The sequence below is a fragment of the Sinocyclocheilus rhinocerous genome, unplaced genomic scaffold (genome assembly GCF_001515625.1).
Source record: "Sinocyclocheilus rhinocerous isolate Xijiao unplaced genomic scaffold, SAMN03320098_v1.1 scaffold182, whole genome shotgun sequence".
In the NCBI taxonomy this organism is placed as follows: Eukaryota; Metazoa; Chordata; class Actinopteri; order Cypriniformes; family Cyprinidae; genus Sinocyclocheilus; species Sinocyclocheilus rhinocerous.
The window spans coordinates 1,523,522-1,544,613 of record NW_015655576.1 but is presented as its reverse complement, the minus strand read 5'-3'; the positions used below and the strand labels follow the sequence as shown (position 1 = coordinate 1,544,613).

General features: G+C 35.4%; 2 protein-coding genes and 1 pseudogene across 5 annotated transcripts; 1 reads left to right on the top strand and 2 right to left on the bottom strand.

Moving 5' to 3' along the window:
- Window positions 1-801: 801 nt before the first annotated feature.
- Window positions 802-1,933, top strand: LOC107718624 (jmjC domain-containing protein 8-like; annotated as a pseudogene).
- LOC107718599 (N-acetylglucosamine-6-phosphate deacetylase-like) lies at window positions 1,267-11,714 on the bottom strand. Of its 4 annotated transcripts, XM_016525760.1 has the most exons (13): window positions 11,367-11,453; window positions 10,712-10,830; window positions 10,251-10,387; window positions 9,966-10,105; window positions 9,468-9,522; window positions 8,886-9,098; window positions 8,713-8,801; window positions 7,996-8,140; window positions 7,728-7,835; window positions 6,251-6,319; window positions 6,016-6,117; window positions 5,165-5,284; window positions 1,267-1,349 (listed from the first exon to the last, which is right to left on the bottom strand). In XM_016525760.1, exons 1-12 carry the CDS (start codon window positions 11,379-11,381, stop codon window positions 5,211-5,213), a joined length of 1,266 nt encoding a protein of 421 aa, XP_016381246.1. In that variant the 5' UTR covers window positions 11,382-11,453; the 3' UTR covers window positions 1,267-1,349; window positions 5,165-5,210. The 4 variants fall into 4 exon arrangements, with proteins under 4 accessions (XP_016381246.1, XP_016381248.1, XP_016381247.1 ...); XM_016525762.1 differs by lacking the exons at window positions 1,267-1,349; window positions 11,367-11,453 and adding an exon at window positions 11,625-11,714 and having other exon boundaries at window positions 4,655-5,284; XM_016525761.1 differs by lacking the exons at window positions 1,267-1,349; window positions 11,367-11,453 and adding an exon at window positions 11,610-11,702 and having other exon boundaries at window positions 4,655-5,284.
- Window positions 11,715-13,156: 1,442 nt separating this feature from the next.
- On the bottom strand, window positions 13,157-17,577 carry LOC107718623 (N-acetylglucosamine-6-phosphate deacetylase-like). Its single transcript, XM_016525791.1, has 8 exons — window positions 17,554-17,577; window positions 16,909-17,027; window positions 16,448-16,584; window positions 16,163-16,302; window positions 15,666-15,720; window positions 15,084-15,296; window positions 14,911-14,999; window positions 13,157-13,165 (listed from the first exon to the last, which is right to left on the bottom strand). The coding sequence occupies exons 1-8, from the start codon at window positions 17,566-17,568 to the stop codon at window positions 13,157-13,159; spliced, it is 777 nt and encodes a 258-aa protein (XP_016381277.1). The 5' UTR covers window positions 17,569-17,577.
- Window positions 17,578-21,092: the final 3,515 nt, after the last annotated feature.

The following is a 21,092-nucleotide window of genomic DNA, read 5'->3' as shown; positions in this document are numbered from 1 at the left end:
ATGATTAATATTGTTTCTTGTATTATTCAGATGTGGTAAAGAATCATGTTTATTACTAATATTATTAGAATATAAAATAATATTCTTAACACATCCAACGTCTGAATAGTGCAAGAAACATTACAAAGATTTTTTTTTATACGCATCAGGGAAAGTAATCACAAGCGAACTTATCATTACAATCATTATATTAATTATTCGTAGATATCTTGTCTGTTCGTTTTTAATTCATGTTAAGTGAATTTATGAAGTTTATCTTAAAATGCAAATATAAACATAAGCTCATAAAGCAGAGGTGAAAATATTCTTCATTATTGCGTACATAATACAAAACCTATAAACAGAGAAAATATGAAGCAGATTAACACGTATTAAATATTTTATATTACAAAAATATACAAAAATATTATACAATTTTTGTATCTTTAATAAGTATTAGGGATTTAATTATGAACAAACATATCATTACAATCATTACATTATTCAAAGATGTCTTTTTTATGCTCAGAAGATCATCATAAACATATTCCCATAAAACTAAGATGAAAATATTACCCCCACCCCACCAAAAAAAACTTTATTTTCATTATAGAGTATATAATATAAAAACATAAAAATAGAATAGTTAACGATTCTTGAATATAATTACAAATAAAATAAAATAAAATAAAGTAGAGTCTATCCTGAGGTATGACTTGTGAGACCCCGCCCACATCCTAGTATGGCCTCCGCTGATTGGTCACTGCCGCGCTGAAACCAGGAACTGAGAAGGTCGAGGGACTTTTGAAAGGCAAGCGGTCGATGGTGAACCGCAGTGAAACAGTCAGGTGGTGTCATGTGCGTGGACAGGTGATGAAGAAACATGGATCAGGCTGTCAGGGCTCTTTTACTGCTCCTCTTAGTGCAGTTACCGGCTTCATTTCATTGCACTCGTTGTAAAAACATGCATTTCACTGCATTTAAAAAAATAATTATCCTGGAAAGCAACTCTTATAAAAAGTAAATTAAATAATAAATAATAATAATAATAAATATTAATAAGTAATATCCTGGAAAGCAGCTCTTGTACAAATTAAAATCTTAAATAATAATAAATAAATAATAAAATAAAATTATAATAAACAATAAATAATAATAAATCTGAAATAATATATCTTTTTTTTTTATTTTACAGGTATGCTTATGCAAAACCAGTTATACTCAGAGGACTTACAGCTAACACCGTAAGAATTGTGGTTTTACTGTATATCAGGTGTTTATTGCTGTAAGTTCTTATTGATTCATTCCTAACAGTGCTGTGTTGTGATTGGATGTTTCAGAAGTTCCACACCCTGTGTTCCAAATCCAATCTGTTGAGAGAGTACGCAGAGAAAACGGTCGTCTCAGCAGGGCCAATACACACTCATACAGGAAAGGTAGACGCATGAGCACACTTTCACACATTTGTGCAGTCTTTTCAGGTGCATGGCCAATAAAATCATACTGAGCCCAGACAGTAGCGTACTGTGTAAGTGATTTATATTGCTCTATTTATATTTCCAATATCTTTTTCTTTTAACAGTGGATGTGCGGTTTGAAGAGTTTGTGAAGTTCCTGTTGACCCCTCAGCCTAAAGACATCCTGGGCAGTGGTCAGTTCTCTCATCCTCTGCACACACACACACTAAATCAGCGCTTTCTACAAGCTTTCCCCACTGTGTATGATTATTTCATAATGTGTGTGCATTTGTATTTCAGATACGCTGTACTTCTTTGGAGACAATAACTTCACGAAGTGGCATTCGCTGTTTGAAGAGTATGAAGCGCCATCTTTTTCTCTTCCATTCATGCATCCTGCATATAGCTTTGGGATTGCTGGTATGAGCAAATACATACTCTCCGATCCAGCTAATTTGTTTTTTTGGAGTGCACATACACACATTTTCACCCGTTAAAGGTTCACCCAAAAATTAAAATTTGCTTAAAATGTACTCATCCTTAGGCTATCTAAGGTGTAGATGAGTTTGTTTCTTTATGAGAACAGTTTAGAGAAATGTAGCATTTCATCACTTGCTCACCAGTGGACCCTCTGCAGTGAATGGGTGCCGTCAGAATGAGAGTCCAAACAGCTGATAAAAACATTACAAGTAATCCACACCACTCCAGTCCATCAATTAATATCTTGTGAAGTGAAAAACTGCATGTTTGTAAGAAACAAATCCATAATTAATGTGTTTTAACTTTAAACTGTTGCATATTTTTTTCTCCAGTGAAAAAAAAAATCAGCTGGTCTGAATCAGGAGAGAAATGTGCAAAGATCAAGCACTGTTTAGAAAACAGTCCAAAACAGTTCTCAACAAATATATCAGTAGATTTTCATGTGAGAGGACAAAAGGGGAAGGATTTTTTAACTGAAAGAATCGTTATGGACTGCTATTTTGGCCAGAACGACTGTTTAAATTGCCTTAATGGTGGATTTGTTTCTTACAAACACACAGCTTTTGGCTTCACAAGACGTTATCTGATGTACTGGAGTGGTGTGGATTACTTGTGAGATAAATAGCCGCAATTATCTTTTAAAATGTTTTATTCCGTGGCGGAAACAAGCTTCCATACTCACCTGATCCTCGAGCAATGCCAAGTGTGTCATTCTCACCAGATCTCACAATAAACACCTTTTATACAGACCTAGATTACAGATTGTACAGATTGCCAGCTGTACATACTCATATATCTGCATTATTCAGAAACCTCACAGCTGAAGCTATAACGCAGCTTTTCTCACTCTTTCACTGTATATGATGGAATCACTCTTTCACTGTATATGATGGTATATAAGATGAAATTAAATTATTTAATATTATATATATATATATATATGGATTATATAATACAATTAATGCAACATAACACAATATAATTATAGTCGGGTTAGGATGAAATATAACTTCTTAACACGATTATAAGGCCTTACAGAGTAAGAGATTTTTGCGTACGTGTGGTTTCAGTTGTTCCTATATTTTTTCTTAAAGGGGTCATATGATGCGATTTCAATTTTTCCTTTCTCTTTGGAGTGTTACAAGCTCTTGGTGCATAAAGAAGATCTGTAAAGTTGCAAAGACTAAAGTCTCAAATCCAAAGAGATATTCTTTATAAAAGTTAAGAGTCAACCACGCCTACCTAAAACGGCTGGTTCTAACACGCCCCCACATATCTACCTCACTATGTGGGAAGATTTGCATAATGCCGCCCAAATGTTCACGCAAAGAAAGAAGGTGTAACTTTTATTTAAAAAGAGGCCCCTGGAGTGCACCATACGACCCGGAGAGGTGAGGTTAACAAACTTTTCTTCCTTTTTGAACAGTGTGCATTTTGAACCCATCTATACACTTCACCACTAGGCACTAAATAAGGGTTGAAGTACAGTCAAAATCATGTATTCCAGAGATGAAACCCAATGTTTTTGCACAGGTGCTGTATTTTCTAGATCGTTGGTGGCATGCAACTTGTACGACATAATTTTTATAAGCGATATGGTATGAGGCAATACCGTTTTTATCGATATACAGTAGTTTGATACGAGCGCATCTGAATAATAGCGGAGGATGCAGACTCAGAGTGAGCTGCTGCGGGGAAAGTGCATAATGCATAATAAAGTGTCCTAAACATGAGACATGCTTTATATTAAGGGCTTTAAAATAACTCATGTTAACTATAAGATATAGTTAAGATGTATAGTTTAAAGCAGCTCGCCCCGTCAGATGCTCTGACAGACTCATGTGCTGCTGTCTAATACGTTTGAGATGTGCTGTTTTCCTCAGTGCATAACTTATATTTTACTGGTATATTCTCCGTCTGTCATGGAAATATTTCCATTTTGCTGTCAGGAGCCTGCTGCATGCAATTCTCCACTAAACTTCATAGACTTCTGTGAACGAGTGCCACCAAACAGACGGAGCGCAATAATTGTGTCATATGTAATATATATATATATATATATATATATATATTTACATACATATATTTTTAAATCCAAATAGAAAATTTACAGAATACCGAGATATATACTGTATATTGCATTTATTGTATTGTATCGCCCAGCCCTAGTGGTCACACACCATGTGCGTTTGACTTGAAGGAAACGAGTGCCACCAAACAGACGGAGCGCAATAATTGTGTCATATGTAGAATTTTAAACCTACAAGTAAGTGTACTTTATGATAGCAGATAGCAGTAATGGGGTTATCAAAAATAAAATGCAATTAATCTGTGCTCTTGTGTTCATTTACTTTAATTTTTAGTTTAGTAAATTGAACTTCTGCCTTAAAAAGCATTATTTTGGTTTTTAGATTGTAATGTTGTTACAATGTTAGAATGTAATGGGATTTTAGCCCCTTTTTTGCACATAATGGATAGCAACGTTTGACTTGAAGGACCGATCAAGGATTTGTTGTTCAAAGGTCCAACTCAGAGGAGTTTGACTCAGTTTGTGCAAAACAAAGAAGTCAAGCCATCAGTCCATTTACTTGAGCAATATACGTTTTTTAATAGAAGCTGCTTTTTTATGTGAGATTTAAGTAATTTTTTAAATAAAGTTGTGTTGTCAAGACGTAAGATTAGAATTCTTTGCATTGGGTTTTAATGTTGCATTGAATTGAACAGATAATAGGTGCAAGTAAGCTGGATATCTTTAATGCATCTATCATATGTGCATTTTCCTCATTCAGAGTCACAAAAATACATTTTTATCAGTAAAGGAACATACTGAAAACTGATAAAACCTTAAAAATGTTAACAAATAAAAAGAACAGAATATAAACATTATTGAAATCAGTTGGGAGCACTGAATTATGTAGGTTATTACTGAAATAACTGGACCCTTGAGATTTTTTTACTTTTGTTTTTCACATTTGAACAAGTTAGATTTTTGTTAGACATCCACACACATCCATGCACACAATATGTGATAAAAATGATTCTGGCTCTTTTTTGAATGCCCTAAGATGCATTCAGCTACAGTACATGAGCATAAAGAGTGTCATAACAGTGTTTGTATATATGGAGTAGTTCTTATATTCAGGGATTAACCAATAGAATTAAATTTAATGAGAGAGAATAACATGTATGTTTTTGCACTAATGTGTCTTTTTGGTGATCCAAGTCCGAAGAAAGAAAAAAATTCTAACCAAAAAACTCGAACGATCCCAGCCGAAGACAGTCCTCCAGATGATGTCACTTCCTCCAGACCTGCTGTCCAGCAATGTAGGTTTCCCTGACTGTCAGTGTATCATCAAGCACTACGAAATCTACAAAACAACACACATAACTCGATGCATTTCATATCAAAAACACTTCATTGTGAAGTGAACACCTCATCTATCCAGTGGACACAATAATGTCTTAACTGCTAATAACCCTTAAATGTGCAATTAGATCTTCATATATTCTAGTATATGCTTCTCCATCAAAGAGGATCACATATGAAGACATAAGGACATCACAGCAAAAGTGGCAATGCTGTGATATGCTATTAACACATTAAATGCGCATGAGCTTTTCTGAATATTGTGTATGAGTTTAAAGGAGTAATTCACCTAAAAATGAATTTTCATATGAACGAATTTGGAGAAATTCAGTATTGCTCACCAATGGACCCTCTGCAGTGAATGGGTGCCATCAGAATGAGAGTCCAAACAGCTGATAAAAACATCACAATAATCCACAAGTAATCCACACCACTCCAGTCCATCAATTAATGTCTTGTGAAGAGAAAAGCTGCGTGTTTGTAAGAAACAAATCCATCATTAAGGCGTGTTTGGACTCTCATTCTGACGGCCCCCATTCACTGCAGAGGATCCATTGGTGAGCAAGTGCTCACTTTCTCCAAATCTGTTCTGATGAAGAAACAAACTCATCTACATCTTGAATGGCCTGAGGGTGAGTACATTTTCAGTAAATTGTCATTTTTGAGTGAACTATTCCTTTAATAAGTGACTATGTACATTTTAAAATAAGCCCCAAAAAGACATATTTATACCTGCATCAGTGCCGTACTCCAGAGTTCCCTTCCTGTGACTGATACCCAGCAGCTGAGCAGGATGCAGCGATGCAGCTTCTAATGCAGCTTCTACTGTACAGCCTACACAAACACAAACATCAGTATAAAACCTCTATGATGGGCACACTAAGTGCTGTAATAGAATAACATGCAACCCGTTCCTCAGGATTCCTACATGCAAACTTAATCAGGCACACACTTGACACACACTGACCTGAAACCTCTCTGAAGTGTCTCACACACATGTCCATGGTCGCAATGCTGCCACTCAAAGTTGTAGTGCCTGAAATTGTGTATGAATGAATAAAACATGCTGTTAAGGGACATTTTTCTAGTATAGCACCACAAATCTATGTAAACAAAACACTCAAAATCATCATATAAATAAGAGCAATAGGCCTAAATAATAATACCACGCAAAACATTTCAAAGTAAAATAACATAATAAAAATGCATGATAAAATATTACAAAAAAATACAACATTATACAGACCCATCAAATACTTTTCCCCAAAACCTTCCAAAATACACTAACATTTAAAAGTTTGGGGTCAGTAAGTGTTTTTTTTTTTTTTTAATAAATGAATAATTTTATTCAGCAAGGACACATTCAAAGTGACAGTGACAGTAAGGATGTTTATAAATTTCTATTTCAAATAAATGCTGCTCTTTTGAGCTTTCTATTAAATAAAAAAAAAATGTCTCATGGTTTCCACAAAAATAATAAGCAGCAAAGGATCATGTGACAATGAAGACTGGAGTAATGATGCTGAAAATTCAGCTTTGTATCACAGGAATAAATTACTTTTAAAATTTGATATTATTTTGAAAAATTTTTACTTTAACTTTTAAAAATGAAAATTAGTTTTCAAATATATTCAAACAGAAAAGAGTTATTTTATATTGCAATAATATTTCACAATTTTACTGGGTTTTTTTAATACTGTATTTTTTATCAAATAAATGTAGCCTTGGTGAGCAGAAGAGACTTCTTTCAAAAACATAAAAAGATCTAACCGACCCCAAACTTTTTAAATGGTTGTGCATATATATTTTACCTGTGCAATTTATTATTCAGTATTTTAAATGATATTAAAAACATTAAAACAATTACACTAAATAATTATACCCTTATTAAAAGTACTCTAAAATAGCCCAATAATCAGTCAGATCAATAGAGGTAATATTATAAAGAATTTAACTCAAACTTATCTGTATGGTCTGAAATGCCTTCGATCCATAAATACATGTAACATCATTCATAAATGTGGATTGTTAATTAATTCAAGAACTTGATATATACATATTTGTGTAAACATTTTAAATTTATTTAGGTAAGATGCTTTTGTGTGAGCATTTGGGGAAATATTGATGCTTTTACTTCTGTATTTATGAATTGTTTTGAATTTACGAATCGGATTTTGTAAATGTAAATTGTGCTGTGCATTTATGAATTTTGTTTTATAAATGTATTATTTCTGAGGCCAATCTGGCTCCATACCTTTCACCTTCTGAATTGAATTTAAATAATCTAATCTAAAAAGTTGGTGAATAGAAATTGACCCAAATTCAGCAAGTGCAAAGCTAAACTTAACACTGCTCCACTGACATACAAACAATTTATTACTAAATATAAGATGCACCTGGGTTAATTTGCTACACACTGAGAGCAGGTAGAATATGATGCCAACCTGCGACATAAGCGTGAAGCCCCTGGATGTCAATCTGCTGCTGTCCGAGTGTGTGTTGACCAGGAGGCAGACCCATCGCTGTCACAGCGTCAGTGACCAACACCAACCCTGCCCCACACACACACACACATACATACTCTATTCTTACACACAGATTAACTCACTAATTAATTACAGAGAGAATCTGACAGGGATGCATGCATTAAAATGTTTTGTAATGTATTATACTATCAGTATTATGAACAGATTTGTGTGTGTATGTGAATACCAGCAGGATGAGCTCTGTGTGCGATGCGCAGCGCTGCAGGGTGTGTGTGTATCCCGTCTGCGATCATACCGTAGTAAACCATCCGACCTGGTGGAATACGATCACTTGTAAGCAATCCCACAATGCCCGGGTCTCTGTGATGAAACTATAACAAAACAAAATGTTAAATACCTGGTGTGTTGGTATGCATCTCCATATTTTAAAATTATTTTGATTTTTTTTCGTAAAAATCAATTTGTTTGCATGGTGCAATTGCATACTCGGAATATGGTCTTATTCTAAACATACATATGTGTGCACAAACTTACAGTGTGTAATCTAATGCAAATAACTGTTAATTACTGAATGTGCATATGTGTATGTATGCCTTTGCATTAAAATGTACAGGTGCATCTCAATAAATTAGAATGTCGTGGAAAAGTTCATTTATTTCAGTAATTCAACTCAAATTGTGAAACTCGTTTTTTTTTATTGGTCTTATGGAGTATTCTAATTTGTTGAGATAGTGAGTTGGTGGGTTTTTGTTAAATGTGAGCCAAAATCATCACAATTAAAAGAACCAAAGACTTAAACTACTTCAGTCTGTGTGCATTGAATTTATTTAATACACGAGTTTCACAATTTGAGTTGAATTACTGAAATAAATGAACTTTTCCACGACATTCTAATTTATTGAGATGCACCTGTATGCGTATGTCGTGTGTGTGTGATACTAACAGGCAGCATGGCATTAAATAAGTGTGTAATGAACATGGCTCCATTCTGCACAGCCTCTTCAGCCTGAGAGAGATCAGCCATAGAGTGACCTGGACAGAGAAACACTTTGGAAATGCTCAGCCAGTTGAGAAATTGATCAGAAATAATAAGAAATAAATAAATCACATACGCACCAAGTGACACCGCTATGCCTCTTCCTGACAGTTCACGGATTGCAGCCGCGCTATTGGCTAGTTCTGGTGCGAGGGTCACCATGGCGACGTTGTCCAGGTGCCCATAAGTCTCCATCAGGTCGGCCACGCCCCCCGCTTTAAAAGTGCGGAGGAACTTAGGAGGGTGAGCGCCTCTCTTCTGTTCACTGATGAACGGCCCCTCCAGATGAATACCTGAAACAAACAAGGGTAAAATCATCAAACAAAAATTCATTTAGCAAATATACAATAAAATATCAACAGTGTTATTTTAATATAATTGAGATACTATTATAGTTTTTAATCAATGTTTTGAATTCAATTTTATTTTTATATTTTCTGTTCTTCAAGGTTTAGTCATTTTATTGTCTATTTTTTATCATTTTATTAGTTTCTTTAAATATCTGTTTAGTTTTTATTCATTTATATTTCAGTTATTTTAGTACATCAAGTTAAACTAGTAACAAAAATGTTTTTTTTATGGTTTCAGTTTTAGTTTAAAAATCCTGGTCAACACACATTACAATCTGAATAAAGTCTATTTATTTTGTGTACACATCTTACCTAAAACTCCTGCCCCTTCAGGTCCTCCATCCTGAACTCTGAGCTCAGGAATGACCTGTGGAGAGAAAGACAGCAACATTACTAGTGCTAAAATATTAGGCAGCACAACTGTTTTTTATCATTGATAATAAAAGGAAATGTTTCTTGAGCAGCAAATCAGCATATTATACTGATTTCTGAAGGATCATGTGACACTGAAGACTGGAGGAATGATGCTGAAAATTCAGCTTTGACTCACAGGAATAAATTTGAAAATATATTCAAACAGAAAAGTTATTTTAAATTGTAATAATATTTCATAATATTAAAGTTTTTACTATATTCTTGATCAAATAAATGCAGCCTTGGTGAACAGAATAGCATAAGAGCACAAAAAGTTCCAGCATTTTGTTCCTAGATACAGAGCTATCTCAAGGAAAAAGAGCAGAGATGTATTTGTGTGTGTGGTTGAGCATCTAAGAGACTAATGAAGGGCAGTGACAGGTGTATAGATTGTACCTTATGGTATATGTCCGGTGGAGACGTGACCAGGGTCGGGCAGAAGGAAGTGACACCGTGTTCTAGAATCTTTTTGGCCACCTGAGCCACGCCTCTTCTGATGTCACCACTGGCCTGGGAGAAGTCGATGCCATATCCACCTATGAGTGTGAAGAGGGGAGGAGCTTAGCATTACAAGATATCAGTAAGAACACAGCAACTTTAACATAAACTGGTGAATGTAACAATGACAACTCGCTGTGTACTTCTACATTAGCGTTATGCTGGTTTCAGAGTCTTGTTTACCATTTATCTGTACATCTATGAATCCAGGTGCAATGATTTTATTCCCGCAGTCAACTTTGAGATCTGCAAAACCCTCTTCATCGAAAAACAGCTTCTCTGGGTTCAGAATCTTGCCCTCGCGGACCCACAGGTCTTCCCTACAAACACACAGATTTCCCCTCAAAATCACAGTCATAAATGTGCAAAAAGTCTGCAGATTTCATCTGGGGTCAGATATTAATCATAATGTTATAACCAGGTTTGAAACAAATAATATTACACCCAGTCATTATTGAATACATTTATAATATCCAAAATCTAACACGGTAGTTATTGAGTTTGTAAAGGCCCGTTAGCCTCTAATACGTGAGAGGTAATATGAATCAGTGCTGGTTGCAACAAACTCCTTAAGCTAAGAAAGATATAATTGTAACATATAATTATAAATGTAAATAAATTAGAGGTATGCTATCATATGTTACCATTGCAGTCTGTGGTTCTTCAGTATCCTACAGTTCACAAACTGTGTGATCGGGGCGTCTGAGACACACTTATTGGACGGCATCTCTCCCGAAATCCCACCCCTACACTTAAAAACACCCTGTGAAGAGAAACCAGAAATATCAGGTCTTTCTAGTGGACCATCTTGGTTTTATTTTATTCACTGGACATCTTTAACACACACACACACACACAAACAGAAAATACTTCCATAAGAAAGCAAAACATGATTATTATGTATGTTCGTATGACAATTTAAATGATTTAATGCAGTAATGTAGTCTTCAAATAAATCATCTTGGTTTAATTTAGTCATTGGACATCTTAAACCAACACAAACCACATGAGAAAAAGAAAGTACTTCCATAAACTTGTATGGTGCAAACTTTCTGAAGGTACTATTATATGATTATATTTGAGCACCTATATTATCATGTGTGACAACGTCAATAACAAGCACTTTTTAGGTACTTTTCCATATGTATTATTAAAAGTGCTATACAAATAAACTGACTTGACCTCCATGAAACACAATGATCTAACAAACATTGCCCTTTTGAACACATTTTATCTCTTTTTATGACATAACATTTAACTTTGTAGTGTCAAACAAATTTTCCCGGTAAAGAAACCTACCATGTAAACGGACATCCTGATCTGTCAACATCTGCATTATTATTATTGTTATTTCTTATTATTTAGCACATAATGGCACCGTTTTTAAAACAAAAGGCGGTGCTTTTACACTGTTACAATGTTGCAGCAGAAGGTAAACAAACACACCGGAAGTACGGATCGAGCTTTTCATTCATTCACCTTACAGATAACGGATCATGACACGCACATGACTATCAGCTGCATTTCAATAAACAAACTTACCGTTAATTCACATACTTTTACTCTGATTCGTGTTCTGTCGAAAGTCAGTACAGAGCCCAGTGCGTCACGCGCGCTGTCAGCTGATGAGAAGGCGTGGCCAAAGCACAACGTGTTTTAAAACCGCGACATATATACACAAACAAAATGGAAAAATACAAAATAAATAAATTTAAAAATATATTTTTAAAGACACAAGTTCAACCATATCTAAAAAATAAGAAAGCTGTAAAATTTGTTACTATTTGTTAACATTGTAATGTTACTTTATTTCTATCTTTATTTCTATATGATTATTATTATTATTATTATTATTACAACAGTATTTTTGTTTATCCTAATGTACCCCCAGCTGTAATTCTATAAAACCAACAAAATAATAATAATATCCTCTTGAGAACCATAAAAAAAGTTTTGTGAATAATTTTTTTTTTTATGTCATTACATTGGTTGGAGCATAAGAAACAAATGAATGGCATGTATAGGCAAAATCAGTATTTTATTTCTACATTCACCAATCAGTTTTTAGGTTTCAGGCTATTTTTAACCAAACTTTGTACAAAGATGATTCTCAACTATGCTATATCAAGATATAGGCTAACAGAATGACTTGATACTTTAAAGTTGTCCAAATGAAGTTCTTAGTGATGCATATTACTAATCAGAAATTAAGTTTTGATATATTTTTGGTAGGAAATTTACAAAATATCTTCATGGAACATGATCTGTACTTAATATCCTAATGATTTTTGGCATAAAAGAAAAATCTATAATTTTGACCCATACAATGTTTTTTTGGCTATTGCTAAAAATATATCCCAGCGACTTAAGGCTGGTTTTGTGGTCCAGGGTCACAAATTATTGATGTAAAATACCTGTCTATCATTCCCAATCTCTCAGTACACTTGAAGGTGTGTCCTTGATATTATGATGGTCTGTTGGTGGTGAAGGACATCAGCACCTGTGGGCACATCTGGACCAGCGTTCTCACGGGCGATCAAACGAGCACTTCCTCTAGTGTCCCTGCATCAAGCAGCTGTGCGTCTCATAAAGGCCATATGTTGTAGACGTCTCTTCACCTCCTCGGATTTCTCTTTCATCCTCTCTCTCTCGCTCTCTTTATTCTGTCTGTAAATCCTCCCGCTCTGTGGACTCCATCTGATAACGAGTCTCCAGTCATTTTCAGGCTTTATTTTATTAGTGGCATTTTATCAAAGACTGAGGTCCTCCGAGATGCTCGTTTGATATTTAATCTTTCCGTCAAGGCCTGGAAAACACTATTACGCGCCGCTGGCTCTATACTGGCGTCTGCGCAGCTCTCGCACAGACAGACTTTATGGATTTTGTCTGTTTGACTATTAAAAAGCTTTAATTGGCTACATTGCATTCATTTATCTCTCGGTGAGATCAGCGATTCCTGCGTGATTTAACTGGTCAGACAAATGGATGAATTCACATAATAGTGTCGTGTTCACAATCATAAATACTGTCTACACTTCCAGTATGCTCATAAAAGCAGTCAAGCCATTTCTTACCTGTTAGTCTCAGGATCAGATGAACTGCACAGGACAATGACAAAAGGTAACTGGAATCTGCAGGTCACATCAGATTAATTACAAGTTGTGTTTACATGTTTAAAAAAACTGCTAAGTCCAAAAAAGAACTTATTGAGGATTTTGAGATTTTTACAGGTTTACCGGTGCATCTCAATAAATTAGAATGTCGTGGAAAAGTTCATTTATTTCAGTAATTCAACTCAAATTGTGAAACTCGTTTATTAAATAAATTCAATGCACACAGATTGAAGTAGTTTAAGTCTTTGGTTCTTTTAATTGTGATGATTTTGGTTCACATTTAACAAAAACCCACCAATTCACTATCTCAACAAATTAGAATACTTCATAAGACCAATAAAAAAACATTTTTAGTGAATTGTTGGCCTTCTGGAAAGTATGTTCATTTACTGTACATGTACTCAATACTTGGTAGGGGCTCTTTTTGCTTTAATTACTGCCTCAATTCGGCGTGGCGTGGAGGTGATCAGTTTGTGGCACTGCTGGGGTGGTATGGAAGCCCAGGTTTCTTTGACAGTGGCCTTCAGCTCATCTGCATTTTTTTGGTCTCTTGTTTCTCATTTTCCTCTTGACAATAGCCCATAGATTCTCTATGGGGTTCAGGTCTGGTGAGTTTGCTGGCCAGTCAAGCACACCAACACCATGGTCATTTAACCAACTTTTGGTGCTTTTGGCAGTGTGGGCAGGTGCCAAATCCTGCTGGAAAATGAAATCAGCATCTTCAAAAAGCTGGTCAGCAGAAGGAAGCATGAAGTGCTCCACAATTTCTTGGTAAACGGGTGCAGTGATGTTGGTTTTCAAAAAACACAATGGACCAACACCAGCAGATGACATTGCACCCCAAATCATCACAGACTGTGGAAACTTAACACTGGACTTCAAGCAACTTGGGCTATGAGCTTCTCCACCCTTCCTCCAGACTCTAGGACCTTGGTTTCCAAATGAAATACAAAACTTGCTCTCATCTGAAAAGAGGACTTTGGACCACTGGGCAACAGTCCAGTTCTTCTTAGCCCAGGTAAGACGCCTCTGATGTTGTCTGTGGTTCAGGAGTGGCTTAACAAGAGGAATATGACAACTGTAGCCAAATTCCTTGACATGTCTGTGTGTGGTGGCTCTTGATGCCTTGACCCCAGCCTCAGTCCATTCCTTGTGAAGTTCACTCAAATTCTTGAATCGATTTTGCTTGACAATCCTCATAAGGCTGCGGTTCTCTCGGTTGGTTGTGCATCTTTTTCTTCCACACTTTTTCCTTCCACTCAACTTTCTGTTAACATGCTTGGATACAGCACTCTGTGAACAGCCAGCTTTTTGTCAATGAATGTTTGTGGCTTACCCTCTTTGTGAAGGGTGTCAATGATTGTCTTTTGGACAACTGTCAGATCAGCAGTCTTCCCTATGATTGTGTAGCCTAGTGAACCAAACTGAGAGACCATTTTTAAGGCTCAGGAAACCTTTGCAGGTGTTTTGAGTTGATTAGCTGATTGGCATGTCACCATATTCTAATTTGTTGAGATAGTGTATTGGTGGGTTTTTGTTAAATGTGAGCCAAAATCATCACAATTAAAAGAACCAAAGACTTAAACTACTTCAGTCTGTGTGCATTGAATTTATTTAATACACGAGTTTCACAATTTGAGTTGAATTACTGAAATAAATGAACTTTTCCACGACATTCTAATTTATTGAGATGCACCTGTATGCGTATGTCGTGTGTGTGTGATACTAACAGGCAGCATGGCATTAAATAAGTGTGTAATGAACATGGCTCCATGCTGCACAGCCTCTTCAGCCTGAGAGAGATCAGCCATAGAGTGACCTGGACAGAGAAACACTTTGGAAATGCTCAGCCAGTTGAGAAATTGATCAGAAATAATAAGAAATAAATAAATCACATACGCACCAAGTGACACCGCTATGCCTCTTCCTGACAGTTCACGGATTGCAGCCGCGCTATTGGCTAGTTCTGGTGCGAGGGTCACCATGGCGACGTTGTCCAGGTGCCCATAAGTCTCCATCAGGTCGGCCACGCCCCCCGCTTTAAAAGTGCGGAGGAACTTAGGAGGGTGAGCGCCTCTCTTCTGTTCACTGATGAACGGCCCCTCCAGATGAATACCTGAAACAAACAAGGGTAAAATCATCAAACAAAAATTCATTTAGCAAATATACAATAAAATATCAACAGTGTTATTTTAATATAATTGAGATACTATTATAGTTTTTAATCAATGTTTTGAATTCAATTTTATTTTTATATTTTCTGTTCTTCAAGGTTTAGTCATTTTATTGTCTATTTTTTATCATTTTATTAGTTTCTTTAAATATCTGTTTAGTTTTTATTCATTTATATTTCAGTTATTTTAGTACATCAAGTTAAACTAGTAACAAAAATGTTTTTTTTATGGTTTCAGTTTTAGTTTAAAAATCCTGGTCAACACACATTACAATCTGAATAAAGTCTATTTATTTTGTGTACACATCTTACCTAAAACTCCTGCCCCTTCAGGTCCTCCATCCTGAACTTTGAGCTCAGGAATGACCTGTGGAGAGAAAGACAGCAACATTACTAGTGCTAAAATATTAGGCAGCACAACTGTTTTTATCATTGATAATAAAAGGAAATGTTTCTTGAGCAGCAAATCAGCATATTATACTGATTTCTGAAGGATCATGTGACACTGAAGACTGGAGGAATGATGCTGAAAATTCAGCTTTGACTCACAGGAATAAATTTGAAAATATATTCAAACAGAAAAGTTATTTTAAATTGTAATAATATTTCATAATATTAAAGTTTTTACTATATTCTTGATCAAATAAATGCAGCCTTGGTGAACAGAATAGCATAAGAGCACAAAAAGTTCCAGCATTTTGTTCCTAGATACAGAGCTATCTCAAGGAAAAAGAGCAGAGATGTATTTGTGTGTGTGGTTGAGCATCTAAGAGACTAATGAAGGGCAGTGACAGGTGTATAGATTGTACCTTATGGTATATGTCCGGTGGAGACGTGACCAGGGTCGGGCAGAAGGAAGTGACACCGTGTTCTAGAATCTTTTTGGCCACCTGAGCCACGCCTCTTCTGATGTCACCACTGGCCTGGGAGAAGTCGATGCCATATCCACCTATGAGTGTGAAGAGGGGAGGAGCTTAGCATTACAAGATATCAGTAAGAACACAGCAACTTTAACATAAACTGGTGAATGTAACAATGACAACTCGCTGTGTACTTCTACATTAGCGTTATGCTGGTTTCAGAGTCTTGTTTACCATTTATCTGTACATCTATGAATCCAGGTGCAATGATTTTATTCCCGCAGTCAACTTTGAGATCTGCAAAACCCTCTTCATCGAAAAACAGCTTCTCTGGGTTCAGAATCTTGCCCTCGCGGACCCACAGGTCTTCCCTACAAACACACAGATTTCCCCTCAAAATCACAGTCATAAATGTGCAAAAAGTCTGCAGATTTCATCTGGGGTCAGATATTAATCATAATGTTATAACCAGGTTTGAAACAAATAATATTACACCCAGTCATTATTGAATACATTTATAATATCCAAAATCTAACACGGTAGTTATTGAGTTTGTAAAGGCCCGTTAGCCTCTAATACGTGAGAGGTAATATGAATCAGTGCTGGTTGCAACAAACTCCTTAAGCTAAGAAAGATATAATTGTAACATATAATTATAAATGTAAATAAATTAGAGGTATGCTATCATATGTTACCATTGCAGTCTGTGGTTCTTCAGTATCCTACAGTTCACAAACTGTGTGATCGGGGCGTCTGAGACACACTTATTGGACGGCATCTCTCCCGAAATCCCACCCCTACACTTAAAAACACCCTGTGAAGAGAAACCAGAAATATCAGGTCTTTCTAGTGGACCATCTTGGTTTTATTTTATTCACTGGACATCTTTAACACACACAAACAGAAAATACTTCCATAAGAAAGCAAAACATGATTATTATGTACGTTCGTATGACAATTTAAATGATTTAATGCAGTAATGTAGTCTTCAAATAAATCATCTTGGTTTAATTTAGTCATTGGACATCTTAAACCAACACAAACCACATGAGAAAAAGAAAGTACTTCCATAAACTTGTATGGTGCAAACTTTCTGAAGGTACTATTATATGATTATATTTGAGCACCTATATTATCATGTGTGACAACGTCAATAACAAGCACTTTTTAGGTACTTTTCCATATGTATTATTAAAAGTGCTATACAAATAAACTGACTTGACCTCCATGAAACACAATGATCTAACAAACATTGCCCTTTTGAACACATTTTATCTCTTTTTATGACATAACATTTAACTTTGTAGTGTCAAACAAATTTTCCCGTTAAAAAAACCTACCATGTAAACGGACATCCTGATCTGTCAACATCTGCATTATGGGCGTCTGAGACACACTTATTGGACGGCATCTCTCCCGAAATCCCACCCCTACACTTAAAAACACCCTGTGAAGAGAAACCAGAAATATCAGGTCTTTCTAGTGGACCATCTTGGTTTTATTTTATTCACTGGACATCTTTAACACACACACACACACACAAACAGAAAATACTTCCATAAGAAAGCAAAACATGATTATTATGTATGTTCGTATGACAATTTAAATGATTTAATGCAGTAATGTAGTCTTCAAATAAATCATCTTGGTTTAATTTAGTCATTGGACATCTTAAACCAACACAGACCACATGAGAAAAAGAAAGTACTTTCATAAACTTGTATGGTGCAAACTTTCTGAAGGTACTATTATATGATTATATTTGAGCACCTATATTATCATGTGTGACAACGTCAATAACAAGCACTTTTTAGGTACTTTTCCATATGTATTATTAAAAGTGCTATACAAATAAACTGACTTGACCTCCATGAAACACAATGATCTAACAAACATTGCCCTTTTGAACACATTTTATCTCTTTTTATGACATAACATTTAACTTTGTAGTGTCAAACAAATTTTCCCGTTAAAAAAACCTACCATGTAAACGGACATCCTGATCTGTCAACATCTGCATTATTATTATTGTTATTTCTTATTATTTAGCACATAATGGCACCGTTTTTAAAACAAAAGGCGGTGCTTTTACACTGTTACAATGTTGCAGCAGAAGGTAAACAAACACACCGGAAGTACGGATCGAGCTTTTCATTCATTCACCTTACAGATAACGGATCATGACACGCACATGACTATCAGCTGCATTTCAATAAACAAACTTACCGTTAATTCACATACTTTTACTCTGATTCGTGTTCTGTCGAAAGTCAGTACAGAGCCCAGTGCGTCACGCGCGCTGTCAGCTGATGAGAAGGCGTGGCCAAAGCACAACGTGTTTTAAAACCGCGACATATATACACAAACAAAATGGAAAAATACAAAATAAATAAATTTAAAAATATATTTTTAAAGACACAAGTTCAACCATATCTAAAAAATAAGAAAGCTGTAAAATTTGTTACTATTTGTTAACATTGTAATGTTACTTTATTTCTATCTTTATTTCTATATGATTATTATTATTATTACAACAGTATTTTTGTTTATCCTAATGTACCCCCAGCTGTAATTCTATAAAACCAACAAAATAATAATAATATCCTCTTGAGAACCATAAAAAAAGTTTTGTGAATAATTTTTTTTTTTATGTCATTACATTGGTTGGAGCATAAGAAACAAATGAATGGCATGTATAGGCAAAATCAGTATTTTATTTCTACATTCACCAATCAGTTTTTAGGTTTCAGGCTATTTTTAACCAAACTTTGTACAAAGATGATTCTCAACTATGCTATATCAAGATATAGGCTAACAGAATGACTTGATATACTATTTTACGTTATGCAATATGTGTGTAAAATGTCCATAAATAGTTTTTTCTATTCTATAAAATGTATCTGTATAAATGTATAAATGTAACATACTTCTAGAGCAGATGTTTTGTTTCCAGTCAAGACTTGGAGAAACTTATTCATGCCGTTATCACCAGCAGGGTGGACTATTGTAACGGTCTCCTCACCGGACTTCCCAAGAAGACCATTAGACATCTGCAGCTCATCCAGAACGCTATTGTTGTGATTTTTTTTAATGATTATTTTACTTCCTTTTATGTAAAGCACTTTGAATTACCATTGTGTATGAAATGTGCTATATAAATAAACTTGCTTTGCCTATCTATGCATTGCATCTCATTTGCATGTTAATGTGTTTTTGGGGCAAACCATTATGAAAAAGAAGTGTAATAATGGGAGTAATAACTTGGCAACATTTTCATAAGAATATATCATATTTTATAGGAATATTGATCTATAATTTCTTTCTTGTTGTGTTTCCCCAAAATGCCTGATTAACATTATTGTCCTGGTGTCCTCTACAGAAGACATGTATGAACATTACACCCTATTTCGTAACAAAAAGTCATATTCCAATTTGAAATCCCATAACATTTTTCTGAGATGTTTATTTACGACAAACAATTTGAAAATGATCCAGATTTACATAATTACAAAATATTATCATATTTCCCTGAGAGTGCTAAACTTGATCATTCTGTCAATATTAGTATTTAAAGACCAAGGAGAAGGTGTGTTTATGATCAAACCTCCAAACATTTGATATCTCTAAAAAGCCCTGAATGTGCTCCGTACAGGACATCCAGACTGTATAATAAAACTGTGGCATGTATGGTCTCAAGAGAAATTCACCAAAATATAATGTCCTCTACAGAGGACAAAAGTCTATGCCTGGGTCCCAGGAGGATATGAAGTTGTCACATATTTGTTTCATAATTGTTTTACTGTTTAAATTTAGCAAAAAATTCAATAAACAGATAAATACGTTGTAGAAAGTGCCATGTTTACTCAGGTAAAAGCAGGTTCTCTTTGTGACAACTTACCCCATATGTGTATTTCAGTTTACAGAACTGTATTTTATGGATTTAATAGATTTTGTACGCAACAAAGATTTTGCAACTTTTCTGTATAGGATTTGTCTATACACAAATTTTAACAAACCCATCAGAAAAAGCAACATTGTGTCATTGTGACCTTGACCTCTCGGATTACTGTACTGAAATACAGTGAAATACATACTTAAGAAAACACACAAAATCAAAGCCAGTCAAATAAAAGGCAAATGTAGTATGAAAACTGATAACAGAGTGCCTTCCATTCACTTGTGTGTATTTGTAAGCCACTGACAGCAATAATGTCAAGCACAGGTTACTTTATTTCAGCCGCTCTGTGTGCAGTGAGGCTACACATTGTTTTTGGTGAACATTAATATCGAAGGACAGATGTGAGCTGCCGGCTTTACCGTCGGACACGAACCGCTCACACCTGCGTCATTACTGTTGGGAACAGCCCTGCAGGGCCAAACACGTGCCTTCATTTCCAGCCAACCTCTAACCTGTGTCAGACAGCTGGCCTCTCACATTCACAACATCACACATTAAGAAAAATGGAGCAAACAAACTCTCTTCATTACTGAAACACCACATCAGAGTATTTGAGGTTATGCTGCTGCTGTTGTTATGTTGTGGAAGTTTGTTTGTTAAGTAGGCAGTTAGCTCAGATGAAATCCATTTTCCATTTGATATAGTTAATGAGTCTTGAACAGATGCTTGAAAAACGGACACAAGCACATTAATGAGCATTATTGGTGAACGCAACATTTTTAAGCATTATTTGTGAATATTATTTATAACCAAAGGGTTGAAATTAACCAAGGGTTAAAATTAGGGATGCACCGATACCGATACTGGTATCGGTATCGGGCCCGATACTGAGCTCCTGTACTCCTACTCGTACTCGTTAAAATGCCCCGATACCAAATGCCGATACCACACAGCATGTGATAAGCGCCATATTCAGACAAA

Coding starts and splice junctions, on each gene's coding strand:
- LOC107718623 (XM_016525791.1), bottom strand. Junction 16,585..16,908: donor AAGAACCACAGACTGCAATG/GTAACATATGAT, acceptor GTGTGTTTGTAG/GGAAGACCTGTGGGTCCGCG. Junction 15,721..16,162: donor CACCGGACATATACCATAAG/GTACAATCTATA, acceptor TTCTCTCCACAG/GTCATTCCTGAGCTCAAAGT.
- LOC107718599 (XM_016525760.1), bottom strand. Junction 6,320..7,727: donor GCTTCACGCTTATGTCGCAG/GTTGGCATCATA, acceptor ACACAATTTCAG/GCACTACAACTTTGAGTGGC. Junction 5,285..6,015: donor GGAGTACGGCACTGATGCAG/GTATAAATATGT, acceptor GTTGTTTTGTAG/ATTTCGTAGTGCTTGATGAT.